At 37.0% G+C, this 17444-nt stretch overlaps 1 protein-coding gene across 3 annotated transcripts in view; it reads left to right on the forward strand.

Annotated features, from left to right (window-relative positions):
* The window catches only part of ODF2L (outer dense fiber of sperm tails 2 like), a 36006-nt gene extending 19286 nt beyond the window's left edge, over window positions 1–16720 (forward strand). For 2 of the 3 annotated variants that reach the window (XM_036756825.1, XM_036756826.1), the window contains exons 9-17: window positions 17–126; window positions 1563–1695; window positions 2923–3033; window positions 3546–3650; window positions 6972–7130; window positions 8614–8696; window positions 8800–8962; window positions 11352–11477; window positions 12153–13929. In XM_036756825.1, the coding sequence (XP_036612720.1) occupies window positions 17–126; window positions 1563–1695; window positions 2923–3033; window positions 3546–3650; window positions 6972–7130; window positions 8614–8696; window positions 8800–8962; window positions 11352–11477; window positions 12153–12161 (999 nt within the window). In that variant the 3' untranslated portion in view covers window positions 12162–13929. Of the gene's footprint in view, window positions 1–16; window positions 127–1562; window positions 1696–2922; window positions 3034–3545; window positions 3651–6971; window positions 7131–8613; window positions 8697–8799; window positions 8963–11351; window positions 11478–12152 lie in introns of all 3 variants that reach the window. The other variant, XM_036756827.1, reaches the window with a different exon arrangement.
* The last annotated feature ends 724 nt before the right edge of the window (window positions 16721–17444 follow it).

Consider the following 17444-nt stretch of genomic DNA (forward strand, 5'->3'; position numbering starts at 1 on the left):
TTTGTGCATTTTTTAGGAAGCCAAATTATCTGAAGCACTTTCAGCTTCCCTTGCCTGGAAAAGTCATTATGAGAAAGCTGTAGAAGAAAAGACAGATTTGGAGGTCCAGGTCGAGACTCTGAAAAAGTAAGAAAAATGTATTACTTAGTAAGACATTTTCAGTTCTTGTCCATTTTAAAGTATTTGTTACTGATTTTGTGAGATCGCATGGGATAAAGATTTTTGTTTTATCCTTGCCTTATGTAATGTATCCACTTGGGAAAATTCATCAAATGATTAATAGTGAGTTAACAGTTGCATTTGTTTTCATACTTTCAATTCAAATAATATTTATACTTGAATATTAAAATTGGAAATAAATATGTTTGTATTAATACTTTGTTCTATAGAGCTGGAATAATTTTTTTCCCTTTATATAACAATATCAGCATATCATAATTTATAATTAATATAGTGAATTCTCTTCACATAAAAATAAATAACACCTGAAATACTTTATACAGTTGAATAAAACTCTAAAAGAAAAACACACAATAGATATTTTTATAATTTTAGAGCATAATTGATATTAATAAACCAATAGAACTTAAAACTAAACATTACCTTTTTCATTTAAATTTTCTTCCTCTATGTTCTTATTTTGTCGTATCACTGAAATTAAGACTGTATTGCTTTTATAGACTAGTGATCAGTTGTTATATGATAATTTTACATATTTAAATTTATCAAATAATGTTTGGGGAGAAAACTCCAAAACTTTATTTTATTCACAAGCCATTTAGATACTTTTTATTAAATAGAAAAGGGAGTGCTGCATATACTAATTTTGAAATCATACAAGATTATCTATCCTCTGAGTGATACTGGTTGGGTTAAGTTATACTTTTGGGTATTTTTTTTTACAAGTTTATGGCATAAGCAGGAGAAAAGGAAAATAGGGAAAGGAAAAAGAAAGGAAGTTGGGAAAAGATAGGAAAAAGGAAGAAAAGTAGAATTTAAGTTCAATAAAAGAGGTACATACAGTTGAGTATGGTCATATATTGCCAGAATTTCTTTCAGATGTCTCTCCTTGACCCCTGTTGTTGTCATTTCCTGTGTCTCCTATTTAGTCCTTTCTGTTTTGGCTGTCTTGGCATAGGGGATAGAGAACCACACAGAGAGACAGGCCCTGGGGTGGTAGATAGAGAACTGGTCTGAATCAGGAAGACCTTCAAGCCCTGCCTCTGGGTTGTTCAAGCTCAGTGACCCTATGCAGATCACTTGATCTTTCAGTGCCCCCAGCCCACTTGCTAAGGTTGTATGATTCTGGGTGGGTGCTAGCCTGTTTTTGTAGAGAGAGATTCCATACTGAATTCCCTACAACAATAAAAGCATAAGTCTGATTAAAAAAAAGTAATAATTTTCAGTGTTCAAGATTGCTACAGCATCTTCAGTACCTTTTTATATTTTCATCTTTTAAAATGACACAATTTATTGGATTGATTTTAATTATAGCTAATTTGAACTATAATTATAATCTACATACCTCTAATAATTTATGTAAAATGGATCATTTTATAAAGGAAAATCATAAATCTTTTGGAAGAACACAAGAAGGAAGATCCTGGAAGAAACTCCAGTAAAGATTTTCTTAGAAAACTTCATTCTAGCGATTCAGAAAATGAAAGCATTCTTCTTGAGAATGAAAAATTAAAGGTACAGTAATACAACTCAAGCTAGATTACATATAGATAAATACTCTCATCCCATTTTCTGCTTATGAGTATCTGTTAAGAAAAGAACTGAAAAAATACTGTTCTATTGATTAAGAAACGTGAATGTAGTTTTATACCCATGTATGAATACAAAGAAAGTGGTGGTGTGGTGGAAAGACACCCTAGTTCATAATCAGAAGAGAACTGAGTTTGAGTCCTGGTTTTGTCACTGGTTCTGTGACCTTGGGTAGCTCACCCTCCCAGCACCCCTATATCCTCATTTACAAAATAGGGATAATAAGATTTATAGTGTCTCATGACTTATGGTGAGGATCAGATAAAATAATGCATGTGAAGTTCTTTGCATACTGTAAAGCACAATATACAGTTAGCTCTTGGGAGCGTTTTATCCTCCAAGATAGAGCAGTTGGTCACTGGTCACATCCCACAGCCTGCTTATATCTACATGTTTTCCCATTGCCCTCTGTGCAACTTGAAATTCAGAATCTTCTAAGAGCCATGATTTGTAATAATATAGTATCATTGCAAAAAAAGAAATTACACAGTGCTAGAAAAATATGCTAGAAAAATCCTCTTCCCCAGCCCCCCGCCCCCCACCCCCCACCATATTTAAAATTGTTTTGAAGGTAACTTTTTAAAGAGTAGGTTTCTTTTGATTAAGGAAATCTCATTTTTTTTTGTTCTTAGAGAAATTAGTAACACCTAACTTTGTTGTGTGAGGTTCAAACAAGATCAGCTAGTATTATTAAGTTTATGCTTTTTAATTTTTTATTGTTCACATTCATTTTCCCAAAAAGTTCTCCTTGATGGGTCACTATTCACTACTTATAATTGATTGGCCATTATAATTTTATATCACATATTAAAGTGTTGCTATATTTGTTGATCAGTGATAGGCAGTGATAAGCATTTTCGTAGTCATGTCTGCTATCAAAGACAGTCAAAAAATATACAACTCCTTTTCACTTCTGTTTTTCTGTTACATCGACAACTTCTACCTTGGCTTTTTATTTCAAACACCACTACCCAGCAAGTAAAGGAGCAGTTCCCATGACCAATGAAATCTCAGGTTCATTAAAAAAAAACAAACAAACAAAAAAAAAACAAAAGAACTTTGTTACTGAGTTATTTTATTTTGTATTATTCCACAATGTGCCGGTATAAGCCTTCTTGGTCACTTATGAGATATATATGTATTCCTTGGTAGATCGCACTTGCTAATTTGGAGGAAAAAGTTATTTCAGTTGAAAACGAACGCTTGGAATTACAAGAAGTGGAGAAAAAGCAGAAAGCCCTTGTTGAAGTATATAAATCTCAGGTGATTATTGCTTGTATTTTAATGTTTGTGGAAGTTGTCTGTCTGATATGTCAGTATACACACTAAATAGCCAGGTCTGTCATTAAGAAATGAAAAAAAAAGTTGAGAATACTTGCATTATTACCTATTCTTTTACTTAAATATTTATTTTCCTATTTCCCAACACCCTGGATTATCATCATCATTAGCCTAACTATGACTCATAGCTTAAGTAAGCAGCAGATGGTAAAGGTGTAGATTTTGGAGTCATCAGCATAGAAAGGAGAGGCTTTCTTGAGGGAAATCATAGTGGAGAGCCACACATTAGAGGAGTATGCTGATTGCACTTAGCATAGGAGATAGGATTCTGTTAGCGAGGTCAAAGGAAGACTGATTGAAAGATGATTTATCACTTGACTAAAACTAGGCCTTATTATGATGATGATCCTGATTATCATATAATTATCAGAATTATGATGATTCAGAAAAGAAGGGACAATGCTGGTGGCATAACTAATGTAGTGTATCTTTAGGTACAAAAGTTACAAAAGGCAGTCGAAGATGTGAAAAGCAGATATGAAAAACTAGTTTATGAAAAAAAGCTAATAACGCAAAACAAAAAGTCAACATTGGAGGAGGTAAGCTAACTCCTCTTAAATATAAAAATAATATTGTATTTGTGGGTGGCATGTGCAACAGTATGGCATATAAAAATCACATTTCTAATGATTAACCTTTTCTTCAGCCTATATCTAGAAATGGTCTGTTACTAAAATTTGTAGGAGCCTTTTTTCCTGAATGGAGGTTATCCTATGTAGGCCTAAATTATATATTCCATCAATGATTATTTTTTTCTTTGGTGTTACTCTTCCCAGTGGCATATTATATCATAAATATATCTATCATTTGATGACTGGCCTAGCTTCCTTTGGAGTGGCTTATCACTAGATTAACCACAGTTTGATCCCTTCTCCCAAAGCAAATCATGATGACTGCCTACTAAAGCTAAGAAGAGTTGTAATTGGCATGGATGGAGAGTGGCCCCCCTCCAGCTCCATTAAGTCCTACACTTTAGTGCTGTCCCTTTTAAGAGAACTTTCTGGATTGCCCTATCACTCTCCCAACCATAACTTAGATTTATTTTAGATCCTGTATTGATTTAACTGAGAACTTGTACCCCACTTGGCCAGATGTAAGCTCTTTTTCTAAGGCCCAGCCCAGTGCTTGGCACACATGAGCTCATCCATGCTGTGGATTGATGGCCTCACTTTGTTCGGGAAGTTATGCCAAGAGAAAGTCTTTTTCTGATAGGGGGAATGGGAATATTGGAGAGGTGGCTTGAGGTCAGAAGAGGAATTGAAAGGGAGAGTACTCTGCTAAGTATTTTCTCTCTCTCATGAAAAATTCCATTGTCCGTGTTGGTTGGTTGATGTTCATGCTTAAAGAGGACCAAAATGACATCACTATGTTGGAGTCAAGGTACACTGTGTCTGGCTGTGGTGGATCAGACCAATATGAGCTCGGAATGCTCTACCACAGGTCAGGCACAAATAGGTCATGGGAACATTTGAAGTGGAGATGCCTCTAAATTAGCACATCTCACATCTCTTTGGAGCTACTACAATTCTGCTTTGCCCACCTTCTTTGATGTGGGCACACCATGCTTGGCAGTCCTGTGCCAGTGTCTCCCATGTCTCATGATCAATTCCATAGTTCTTCAGAGAGACCTTGAGAGTGTCCTTGTATCACTTCTTCTGACCTTCATGTGAGCACCTGCCTTGTATGAGTTCTCCATCAAATAGTCTCTTAGGCAAGTGAACTTTTGGCATTCAAACAACATGGCCAGTCCATCGTGGCTGCACTCTCTGCAGTAGAGTTTGAATGCGTGGCAGGCCACTCTGAGAAAGGACTTCCGTGTTGGGTACTGTGTCCATGTAATGAGGAGAGAAGAGAAACCAGCTCAGAAGCGTGCCTACAGGTTCCCCTCTGCCCTGTCAGGCAGTGCTTATAGACACCTCATGGAGAGTGCAGGGTAGAAGCCAGGTGCTTTCAGACAGTGTCGTGTGTAGAAAACCCTGCAGTCACAGTGTGGTTTCACATTAGCCTCTTCTTTCTGTCCTCACCAACTTCGAATCTCCCTAGACACTTGCCATGGTTTGAGGATAAAGAACTTCCCAGACCATCTAGACCCCCATAACTTGGGAGCTGTTTCAACAATCCGGCTAGCAGCTGCTGTGGGGGGTGTAAAACCAATAACAACCAGCTCATGGAATGCTGCAAGCCCAGGTTCTTTTGATGTGCTTTACTAAGGAAAGCAACGTTAAGGTGTTAACAATCTCAATTTAATCCAGCATACAAATATTCACTTAGTTCAGGGGAATAAGCCAGCACCCTGAACTTCAGGGCAAATACAAACAAATTATAAACATCAACAGACCAAATACAATTCATAGTTACCAAGAAAACCTTCTACATCTGAGTTCAGCTGGAAGGCCCTTACAGCAGCTGCCCAGAGTCCCCCACCTCCAAGAGTGAGAGCCTTAAGCAAATAGCTCTGTTCTCCCTTTTTATACGGTTTCAGATGTCATCAAGCATCATCTGAGCTACCAGAACTTAGGCTCCTATGATTGGCGCTGGCATTAGCACCTCCCTTCAATGGCCCCACCTGGAGCCCCACCTTAGTTACCAATTCACACTCACATAGTCTTAGGACCTAATAGATAGGGGTTTGGGCCTGGAGCTTAACACCTAGTAAGACTCAATCAAAGACCCTGAATTAATCAAAGGCAACAAAGGCCTAACTCTTCAAGGATCCCCAATACAGGAGCACAGATCTGCCATCACCTAGCATAAGGTTTTGCATGTACTATGAATTTAACAAATATTTATTGAACTGATTCCAGCTGTATTCTTCTTGATGAAGATTACTGGGTGTTTTATAGTGGCCATGGGTACTGTAGAAATCTCTTATCCCAGGTCTGGAGGCTGTCTGCTTCAGCCCCTGATGTGTCAGAGAAGAGATACCAGCTAGCTGTCTTGCTCTTTGTTTCTAAATACCTCATAGATGCTATTGTCTCTTCTCTTAAGTAACCATATTCCAGATGCCGACTCTTTAGGGCTGCCCTTGTTGCTTCTTGATGTCTCTGTCCCTCACTGCCCACACAAGTGTTCAAATTAGGAAGCACAACAGCATTTACAGCAAATGGCAGCAGGTGGTTGGGGGTAATAAAAGAGGTGAAAATAGGCCTAGTAAAGGTTACTGTTAACCACCTTGCAGCAAATGTAGTGAAATCTCAAAAACCCAGTTGAGCAGAGTGTGGATGAATATAATAAAAAGTTTTAATGATACAGTATTTTTAAGAAATGCAATTTTACTACTCTTAATAGCAAACGAAGGCATACTAGTCTGTTGATGTAATGAATAATGATATTTTGTAATGATCATTTTTACCCCTAAATGTAGAACAGGAGACATTTCTTAAATCCTTGCTAGTTCCAGTGGGTACTGGTTATGTGAGAATGCCACTTAACCTCTCTGTATGTCAGTTTTGACATACAGATTAGTAATATTGTTAGCCTCACGTGGCTGTATATAGAAAGCTTCATAAGCTTTAAAACCTGTATAAATGTCAGTTATCATGATGTTGTGAGAAAAGCACTTTGTAAACCTGAAAACCATATGCTAATGTGAATAAATGGGAATAAGATGTCCTTGAAATGGTGGTGTTGGGATCAGATGAGGTAATGTGTTTGAAAGTATATTGAGAAGCTTATTAATGCAATTCAAATTAAAAAAGTTTTATTGCAGTTGTATTTATATGCTTATTTCTTTTAAAATGAAATGCTGTAACGAAAACTGTCCATTATAAGTGTTTATTATCTATATTTTGAGGTAGACAGTAAACTATTAATGCCCACTGTGTCTTCTTACACTTACTTTTGTCAATGATGTTGCTCAGGTGAGGGGCCAGATGGAGTCTCATTCGAAGGAGTTAGAACGTGTTCATGGTTTACTGGAGGGGGCTGAGCTGAAGCTGCTGGACTGTCAGGAGAGACTCCTCTACTGCCAAGGGAAATACACAGACCAGTCCCAAACCATCCATGAGCTCCGGAGTCAGGTGCTTAGTGAAGCCGGCGGGTTAGCTCTGGGAACGTGGAAAGGAGGTTTGGGAATGAGTTCACCAGTTGAGGGCACTCATGTCAGGTCTTTGGAACTTGCTCCCACTACAGAATCTACTTGTCATGTGGACATTATAGTCTTCTGTAGACTAGTTACAATTCTCTTTTGAATAGGGGAACAATAGATTAATATTATTTAGTAATTATAGCTGTTAAGATGGGTGTAGGGGTAGAACTTTGATATTGGTCTAAACTTTTATTATAAGTCTTTATTAGTCTAAATGGCTTCAGCAAATAATTACACTTAAATGTTTTCAAAAAACACATAGATCGTACCTAAGAATCAGATTACCAATTTTATTTCATCCTTTAGCATTGTCATCACATATTTCTCAAAGGGCTACTGTAGTATCAGCCTGTCTTTATTAAATTTTAATGACCTTATTTGAAGGTCATATTGACTTTCCCAAATATAATTTGAAATTCTGAACTACCTCTTGAGAAAACACACAAAAATTGTTTGTTTATCTGAGTTAAAATTTCAAAAATAAGTTTTCTTAAAAATAAGTTACATTGTCTGTAACTGATGATTGGACTACAGCCAGTGAATGATTTTAAACACAGTCCAAACTGTTTAAATTTGTCCTGGTAAATAACTGGAGGAGTAAACAGTATTGTTGTAAATGTTTTCCAGATGGTGGGACAAGATGACAGGCCACTTCTGGCTGATAATTGAATTGTTTGGGATTTATCCTGTTAGCCATAAGAAAAAAAGTTATGAATAGTAAAAAATAGAAATTTCAAACAGTGAAAGGCACAGTCATATGAGCTATCATTAACATGTGCTACAACATATGCATAATAGTGGGGAAGGAGTGAGAGAAAGGGACTGTGCATTTATATAGCACTTACTGTATACCAGGCCCTTAACTAGACACTTCACAAATATTCCTTTCATTTGATCCTCACAATAACCTTGGAAGGTAGGAGCTGTTATTATCCCCATTTTGTAGCTGAGGAAACTGAGGCTGGGAGACTACTGTTTTTGTCAGGACTGAACCCAGTACTCCAGATGTAGTCAGATGAGGATAAGGCATGGTGAATCATCACTCCTCTCTCCATGGAGCTTGTACCTGTCAGCACAGCCCAGTTGCATTAGCTTTTTTGGTAGCCACATCATATGGCTAAATTAAGTCACTTTCATGCTGATTACTCAGGTCTTCCTGACTCTAGGCCCAGTGCTCCTTTCACTGTGCCACCAGTAGTCTCAGAGAGCTGAGTGACAGAAGACCTGAATTGGAGAGTAGAAATTTCACTAATTGCACAGACTCTTTCTCAGAAGTATTAGTTTTCTATCTGTGAAGTTGGGATAATACTAACCTACTTGAATATATTGAAACTTTTTGTGAAATAGGTTGAAATCACGAGAAATTGATGAGAAAAGCAAACAAAGGTAAACAACAGGTATTTCCCCTTTTGTAGATTGATGATAATCAGAGCCTTTTGAAAACATTTTCTTTGGAAGAGGAAAATAGTCCCAAATTGAAATGTGATAACCTTAAACAGTAAGTGTGAAATTGAGCTTTAATTTTTAATTTTAATCAGTTTTAATTTTTAATCATTTTATTTGTACTGTAGTTTCATAAATGTATATTTTCTGAAAAAAAGCAAATTAGAACAGATGGATGCAGAAAATGAAAAGCTTGAAAGGCAAGTGGTAAGCCAAGAAGAGTACCTAAAGAAAAACAAATTCAAATTTAAAGAGAAATCTGCAGAGTACAATGCTTTGGCCCGGCAGCTGGAAGTTGCTTTAGAAGAAGGAAGACAAAAGGTACAGATGGAACTTCTTCCTCTTTCTTTATGTTCTCGTTTTGTTCTTATGCTGATGACAAGATGTGATGGGCACAGTTCCCTTTCTGGGTTTCACCTCCTACACACCAGGCTGCTTGGGGAGTGCCTTTGGGCCAGGCTTGTGGTTGGCAAAGTGATGCTGTGGCTGGGAGTGCAAGAAGGTAAAGAGAAAAAGAGCAGAGCAGGATCTGGACGCAGTTTTGTTGAGCTCTCTGATTGATCACTAGGACACAATTACAGTTTGCTATAATTGAATCTATAGTTACTAAACCTCTGTACCCATCAGTGAAGTTTTCTACGTGATGTAGTAGTTTGTATTGTATAACAGTCAGTCAAATTTGAGAGTTGGAAGGGACCTCAGTGGCCATCTAGTCCAGCTGAAACCTGAAAGGAGGCTGTGCCGACGGCCCTTCTGGTACCTGGTGGCATCTGCCACTACCTTCTCTTCTTCACGCTAGATGCCTGCAGTTCTTCAGCCAGTCTTCACTGCGGTCCCCAGCACTGGTCGCAGTACTCCGTATGTGGGCTAATGAGGGGGACGTGTGGTGTCATCGTTGCGGTTGTGGTTGTTTGCTCTTCCGCGATCATCAGCTCTCCCTGTGGAAACTGCCTGTCAGTGCCGCCCAGGTGTATTAGCTCTTCTGGCAGGCTGCATCACACAGCTCACTCTTTACAGAGCTAACTTGGAAAATCATGTGCATATTCAGATTGTGTCTTTAAACAGCTTTGTAAATAAGTGACTAAAGGTTATGTAGTCATATAGTAATTTAAAAAGAACCGGACTGTCTATCATCTGTAAAGAATTTACTGATCCCTGATAGGCCAACATTGCCATCTAGTGGTAACCTCTCCAATTACAGCCACAAGCCTCTGCAGTCTCCTGTAGGAGACTGTGGTTAGTTAATTCAATAAGAATAAAAATTACAACTAGCGTTTCTAGAATGCTTTAAGACTTGCATGGTGCTTTACAAATATTATTTCATTTTATCCTTAAAATTATCCTGGAGGATAGATGCTACTGTTATTCCCATTTTACATATGGAGGCAGAAGTTAAGTATAAAAAAAGTGAAGGTAAAACAGCTAGAAAGTATCTGAAGCAGCATTTGAACTCAGGTCTGCCTAACTCCAGGTCTGATGCTCTGTCCCTTGTCCTACCTCACTACTTCTAATTCTGCATGAACAAATACCACAGATGTTGTCGTGTGCTGAAAAGCAACTGCCAATGTGAAATCAGAGATAAGCTTACTAGTGAGAGAGCTATATTTGTTTTAAATTCATTTTTAATATTAATTTTTAAAATAATTTTGGGTTCTAACTTCTCCCTTCTGCCCCTCCCCCAGCTATTGAGAAGGCAGGCAATGTGATATCAGTTATACATGTGAAATCATGCAAAACTTATTTCCATATTAGCCAACATACTCCAGTGACTCTGATCTCATTGATTCAGGATTTTCTTCTAGCTAGGCCTGCCCATCCTGTGGTGCTTTTGTCCGTGTTCTCTCAAAAGTTCTGCCCAGTCTGTCCCCACGGTAAGCCAGGGCCCCCCCTGCTTTTCCTGACTGTTAGGAGGGCACCAGTACTATTCGATTAGTCCATTCTTTCTTCCTCTCAGTGCCTAGATGGAGGGGTTCCAATTAGTGCAAACGATGAATCCTGTGACGTTGTCATGTTCAAATTTACCCTGTGTACTTCCAATAGGATGGAACTAATCATTGTATTTCATATATATATTATAACTTTGAGTAGCGTGAATTTGAGCAAAGCAAATACTGCATGGAATTTGTTATTTGCCCTAATCAGAAATTATATAAAATGTCAAGAAATTAAAATTTGAACATGTAATTCAGAATATTCAGAAAAGAATCCAATTAGAAGAAAGTCATATCATAGGTCTAATTAACTTACTCAGTTATAAAAGTTCATCTATTCCTGACAAGGTCATTTTTGTCAAATTGTATTAACAAGTTTCCTTGCGTAAATGGAACTTAAAATATGCTTAAAATGTTTAAAAATAAATGCTTGTTGAGGGGAAATGAAGTTCTTATTTAGTGTTTATTATGTATCTAGTTTTTTTGTTACACATTTTGACACACAAAAGCAATATCACATGGTCCCAGCCCCACAGGTAGCTTAAAATATCAACATGACAACGATACACACTTAAGTCATAGCTCAAGGAAAAATAATACTTATCTGACTGGTAAGCTAATCTTGGTTTATACTTTTCCTCCATCAAGATAAATTATTTAATTTCAACATAATGTTGAAATATAATGAATAGCAATTAAAACAAAAAGGTTTTTAAATTGTTAGTAAGTAAACATAAATATGTAACTCTAGTTATTTTGTTTTATTACCAAAATTCCAGGTTTCAGAAGAAATAGAGAAAATGACATCCAGAGAGCAAGTTTTACAAACAAAAATATTAGACCTGGAAAGTGAGCTTAGGAAAAAAAATGAAGAACAGAACCAGCTTGTGTGCATGTTGAATACTGTGAGTATGGCATGTTTTAATTTCTTACTGTAGAAAATTAATAAGCTTTTCGATTACCTTTTCACAATTTACTTAGACATGTAGTAGAATGATGTATTTCTAAGCAGTGAATAGAGCGGGGGCTAACAATGTGATCATTTAAATCAGCACATTAACTCCTGTGATAAAGTAGCATGCAGTGCCGAGGTCTCGCTGAAATGACTGTGCTGTGCTTTCTCAGTAATACCCGTTATACTTTTCACGTGTCTCTTTTGGACTTCCCCTGAATGTTGCTTTTTTTTTTTCGATGGTAGCCATTTTGTGGTATTTGTATACTTCACATAATCAGTTGCTTATAGTTAGTTTTTTTAAACTTGTGCTGAGTTGAAGCTACCTAGTTATTACATGAGCAAGATAGCCTAATATACCTCGAGTATGCATGCTGAATTTTGGGTGTTTTAACTTGTTTTGGTTTCAAACAGATTTATAGATTATGTAACACATAGGCTGCCTTGCTTTGCACTGAAATAACAACATCATACTAACTTTGTCCAGTAAATCTTTTTTTCTTTGAAATAGTATTGAAACAATTCTTATGAGACTCTTTGATGTGTAGCATTGTACTTGATTAACTTAACTAAAAACCAAGTGACTTAGAGATGACATAGAGAATGCTATTGCATTATTTTCTTCTAGGAATCATAGAATCACAGAATTTTGGAGGTGGAAAGTACCTTGATGGCTGTCTGATCCAACCATTACCTAGAAAGGAACCTTCAACACAACATGCCTGACAAGTGGTTATCTAGCCTCTGCTTGAAGACTTCAAATAGGGGAATCTAACAGCAGTCCCAGCCACGTTTGAACGGCTCTAATTGTTAGCTCGTCTTTTCTGACAGCGGAGCCAAAATTTACCTCTTTGCAACTCCTTCCCATTGGTTCTGCCCTCTGGAGCTAACCAAAATAAGTCTATTTATAGGAACCCTTCAAAAGCTTGAAAACATCTGTCATGTTTCTCCTATGACTTCTCATTTCCTTCAACAGATCCTTGTGGGTCTAGGATTCCAGTCCCTTGTCTCTTAGGCATTCTCTAACTCCTTACTGTCCCTTCTACACCGGGATGTCTATTGTGGAATTCAGTACTCCAGACGTGGTCTGACCCAAGTACTGAAGGACTATCCACTTCATTATTTCTACAGGGTGTGCCTCTTAACTCCATTGGCTGTCATATCAGATTGTTAACTCATATTGAGCTTGTAATCCTCTTTAACTACCAGATCTTTTTCAGACAAACTACTCTAACCACTCCTTCCCATTTTGAATACTTATTTAGTTTATTTTTTTGAACCCAAGTGTAAGATTTACGTTTAACCCTATTTAATTGCATCTTATTCAATTTACATCAGTATTGTAGACACCTAAGATCTTGACTCTTGTCATCTAACTTGTTAGGAATCTTTCCTAAGTCTACATCATCTGCAGATCTGGTTAACATGTCTTCTGTGTCTTTGCTCAAGTCATTGATAAATAAAAGTGTTACATAGTATAGAGCCAGACACAGAACCCTGCAATTAGAGACCTCTTTCAAAGTTGACACGGAATCATTAATGAATATTTTGGGGATCTGGCCATTCAGCCCGCTTTGAATCCAACTACTTTGTCGTTATCTAGCCTACTACTTTCCATCTAACTGACAAGAAGATCTTTACTAAGATCTAGGGAAATAATATCTACAGTACATAGATAGTACTTAATACATAGTACTTAATAACTGTTTATTGATTGATTTCCATGACCTTCCTGTTTTGCAACCCCGTGAAAAAAGGAAATAATAGTCTGTCGTGCCCTGTTCTTGATGAAGACATACTGGTTTTTGTAATAACCATTTCTTTTTCTAGATGTTTACTAAACATTTATTTAATGATCTGTTCTCAAACTGTACTAGGAATGAAGTCAAAACTCATTGGCTTCCAGTTTGCAGACTCTAGTGTCTTACCTTTTCCTGAAAATTGGAACATTTGCTCTTCTCCAGTCCTGTGGTGCTCAGCTATCACTGACAGTGCCTTCTTCCCAGTCACATCCCAGGATGTGGCTGATCCAGGCCACCCTCACTTGGCTTATCTTGAATGTCTACTCTTTGTTTTCCACTTCAGTTTGTACATTTATTCCCCTAGGCCAGTCAAGCACCAAATGACAATTGGGGTACCCCTCCTTCTTCCCATCTAACATCAGGTGACAGTCTGTTCCTTTCCTTAATTTCGCCTTCAAGCCCTTTTGTCATTGTCTTTAGCTCTTCTTTCTTATTCTGAATCGTACCCAGTACTGGAAAAATAATATTGTTACTTCCCTTCCTCTTTTCTTCTGGAGTAAAAAGATGAGAAATTGAAAAGTTCAGAAGTTAAATGATTTTCAGGATTTTCCCTTAATTGAATCATCAATAAAAATGTTGATAATATTTTCATCATGACCAAGGTTATATTATTTTTTATTATTTTAACATTGCTCTCCTGAATTTTAAACTTATTTTTAATTGCTATTAATTTGATTCCTAGTTACTACATAAAATGATAAGGATTAGTTTTGTATAAATGAAGCTACTAAATAAAGCAGAAAATATACTGAGATGGATAAAATGATATTTTCTATTTTTTCTAGGCTCTAGGTAAACATTTTATGAGACAAAAACATTTTATATTTATTTCATCATTTGTTACAAATTAAATGTGTAGATATGTTTTAAAATTATTAAAAAGATTATCTACATCTCTTATTTCTCACTCTGGTGGGCACATAGCAGATTATCAATAATCGCTTACTTGGCATTTTTATATGTACTTCCCCCTTCTAAGCTCCTTGAAGGCAGAGTTTGGTTCTTGTGCTTATTCGAGTAGGTATCACCTGTGCCCAGTGCCTTACACACAGGTCATTGTGTATTTATTGATGATTTGATCATTCAGTAATTAAGTGCTGACTACTGTTAAAGTGTGCTTGCTGATAACTACAGTCATGGGCACAGGACAGTTGAGCTGTGAGAATTAGAAGATGGTGGTTTCTTCCAGTAGCACTAACAAGGACGTGAGCTGCTGTGAACCTGCTTTGAGCCTTTCTGGTCAGTAGATCAAAGTGAAGAAATCTAGGAGATCTTGGTCTGATTTTCCTGAACAGGCCTTTCCATGCTGTCACCACACAACTGTCGTCACAGCAGAGAGCCCAGGAACCTAGGGAGACTTATTTGTGTAGAGAGAGTGGTGTTGCTCTGTGGGTCTAGTTATGTGGATGCCCTTCTTTTTGGTCTCTGTTAACCCTGAGCTGCACTAAGGACGGAGGCAGGGAGCCACCAAAAGATGGAGGCAGTGACGGCTTTTGTCCCAAGGCCGCTGACAGTTGAGTCCTTGATCCGACCTAAGCCCTGTCTGCGCTGGTGTCAGAGGTGGCTTACAGGACCCTGACGTTCACCTGCGTGAGACTGAGGGGTTTGTGGATGAAGTATTTTACTGTGAGGAGTTCTTTTAATGAACATCAGATTACCTCATTAAACTATTAGAATTATTACCGTTCTTTAACCTTTCTGTGACTTACAATGGAATCCAAGCAATTAGGTTGTAGAGAAGCCACTTTACAAAACATAAGTTGGATTCCATCAGCATTAATTGATCACTTGATATGTTCTAGAAGGCGTAGGCGTTATGTCCTCGTTGTCATAGTGAACATTTATTTAGCACTTTAAGGGTTGGTACATTCCCCTATCCACGCTCATTTTACAGATGGGGACACCAAGGCTGGGAGGAGAGTGACTTGCCCAGGGTCACACAGCTAATGCTCTGTTAAATGTTAAGGCAGGATTTGAACATAGAAACTTAACATCTAGCTGTTCTTGCAACTTGTTCTTCCTCTGAAGTACTTTTAGTAACCACACATGGTAAATCTGTGATAAATAGTACAAAAAATAGTACTTTGATCTGCTCAAAAATGAGGGAAACTTTCATTTTGAAATTTCTCTTATAAAGTGAAGATACTAAAAATGAAAATAGTCTTAGTGTTGAGAATAGATAACTAAAAGAAATCTGTAGTTTTATTATATACTAATTTGCTCTTGTGGTAGAAAATACAGATTTTGAAGAAAAGTGAATAGACTGGTTTTGACAATGTATAAATTATGTCAAATGTTAATAGTGCGATGTCAGATATGCAGTGGATCCTATTTATAATGCCAGTGTCAGAGAACAGAAATGAAACCTCTATTCTTGACCAGCCAAGTGATAGCCAACATATCTGTCTAATTTCATTTTGGAAATGTAACTAGAACCCAGGTGTGACTGAGTCTTTGTTTTAATGAACCTACTGTGTATAAGTGTGCAAACTATAGTGAATTTAATAGGAAATAATAAGTCAAGTAACTTGGCAGATTTGAAGGTTTATTCTATCCCTGCCACCCTCCTCCCTGCCAAAAAAAAAAGTTATATTTTGCTGATGTAAATCTTTTTACCTTGTATTTTTTGGCATAAATTATATCACTAATGCATCTTTCACTTTTTTGTTTAGAAGGAACAGCACCAGGAAATATGTTTGAAAGAAATACAACATAGCCTTGAAAAGACAGAGAATCAGAATGAGAATATACTGAATTATGTACAGTTTATTAAAAACTCTTATGTAACCATGTTTGGATGAAATAATTTCTATTTTATTCTATCCCAATATGTCTTTTGATTTTTGCTATGGATCCCCAAAGCGATTAGGTTAAAAAATTATCATTATGCACCAATAACATCAGTATATTATGAATCTGTGGTGAGACTATACGTATAGTTTTGGAGGATAATTGATGATTCAGGTAACACTGGATAAAACAAGATTGCTGTTACCATTTTTCATGATTGGAGAATACCTGTTGAAGTACTTTTGGCTTCAGATGTTTTGGTTATAGTAAAAAGAAACCCAAATCATATTATTTCATGAATACACAGCCCAATTCCTTTTCAGTCTATTTTTTAAGTTGTAATGATTCTTGGCCCAGTGTGTTCCAGACACATTGATAATACATAAATGCTTTAAATTATAATGCTGAATATATTGGTAACAGAGAAGGAAATATATTTGTCTGGATTTTAGCTTTTGGTGGTTGTAGCATAATATAATTTATAGATAATTGAAAATTCCTGAACCAGTTCAGTTTAATACTTTGTTTTGTATGTGCGCTAAAAATGTCATTATCTCTATTTCATATAAAAACTTGGAATTGTCATTAAAGAGCAACCAGTGATAACAAATGACACATTGTATTGGAGTCCATTCTTTCTTTATGGAGATTAGACATTAGTGTAGGCATTATCATCCTTGTTCCTTAGGTGAGAAGAAAACCTCTTCCAGAAACAGGCAAAAGGGACTTGCTGGTATGTGGCTAAAGCAGAACTTGAGCCCAGGTCTTCTAATTAGAGACCCCATGTTCTTCTGGCTGTGTTGTGCTGTCTGTCCCACCTGTTTTATAAAATCATTTCTAGTATGCTGTCTTCCACTGAGCAAGTTTCTATACTTCTGTAGGTCATACACTTGGACTTGTTTTTCTCATAATTTGATCCCTTTCACCCAGTGAACAGTATTATCTTCTTCGAGTCTGGCTTGTTGGGACGAGTGATGCTGTTTGCTACAATGGGGACAATTCACTTGTTCATTTGGGGAATTAAGCCCACAGCAGTCACATATCCTCTAAGTAACAAAGAAACCTGAATTCTTGAGTATGCAAGGGGGAATTGGGATGATGTTATTTAGACCTAATGGGGACAGTGAGTTCTGACCTATTTCTTCACTTGGACAAAACAGGTTCATGGTCCACCACAGAATTACAGAGCTGCTCCTAAATCTATCATTATTAATGACTGTGAGACATGACGAAATGCTTCTTTCTTCAAGAGACCTCCCCTATATTCTTACAAGATTTTTGGCCCCTCTTCTCTTATAGCCCGTGGACTCTTAGAATATGCAAAGACA

Source organism: Trichosurus vulpecula, chromosome 4, assembly GCF_011100635.1.
Source record: "Trichosurus vulpecula isolate mTriVul1 chromosome 4, mTriVul1.pri, whole genome shotgun sequence".
Taxonomy (NCBI): domain Eukaryota; kingdom Metazoa; phylum Chordata; class Mammalia; order Diprotodontia; family Phalangeridae; genus Trichosurus; species Trichosurus vulpecula.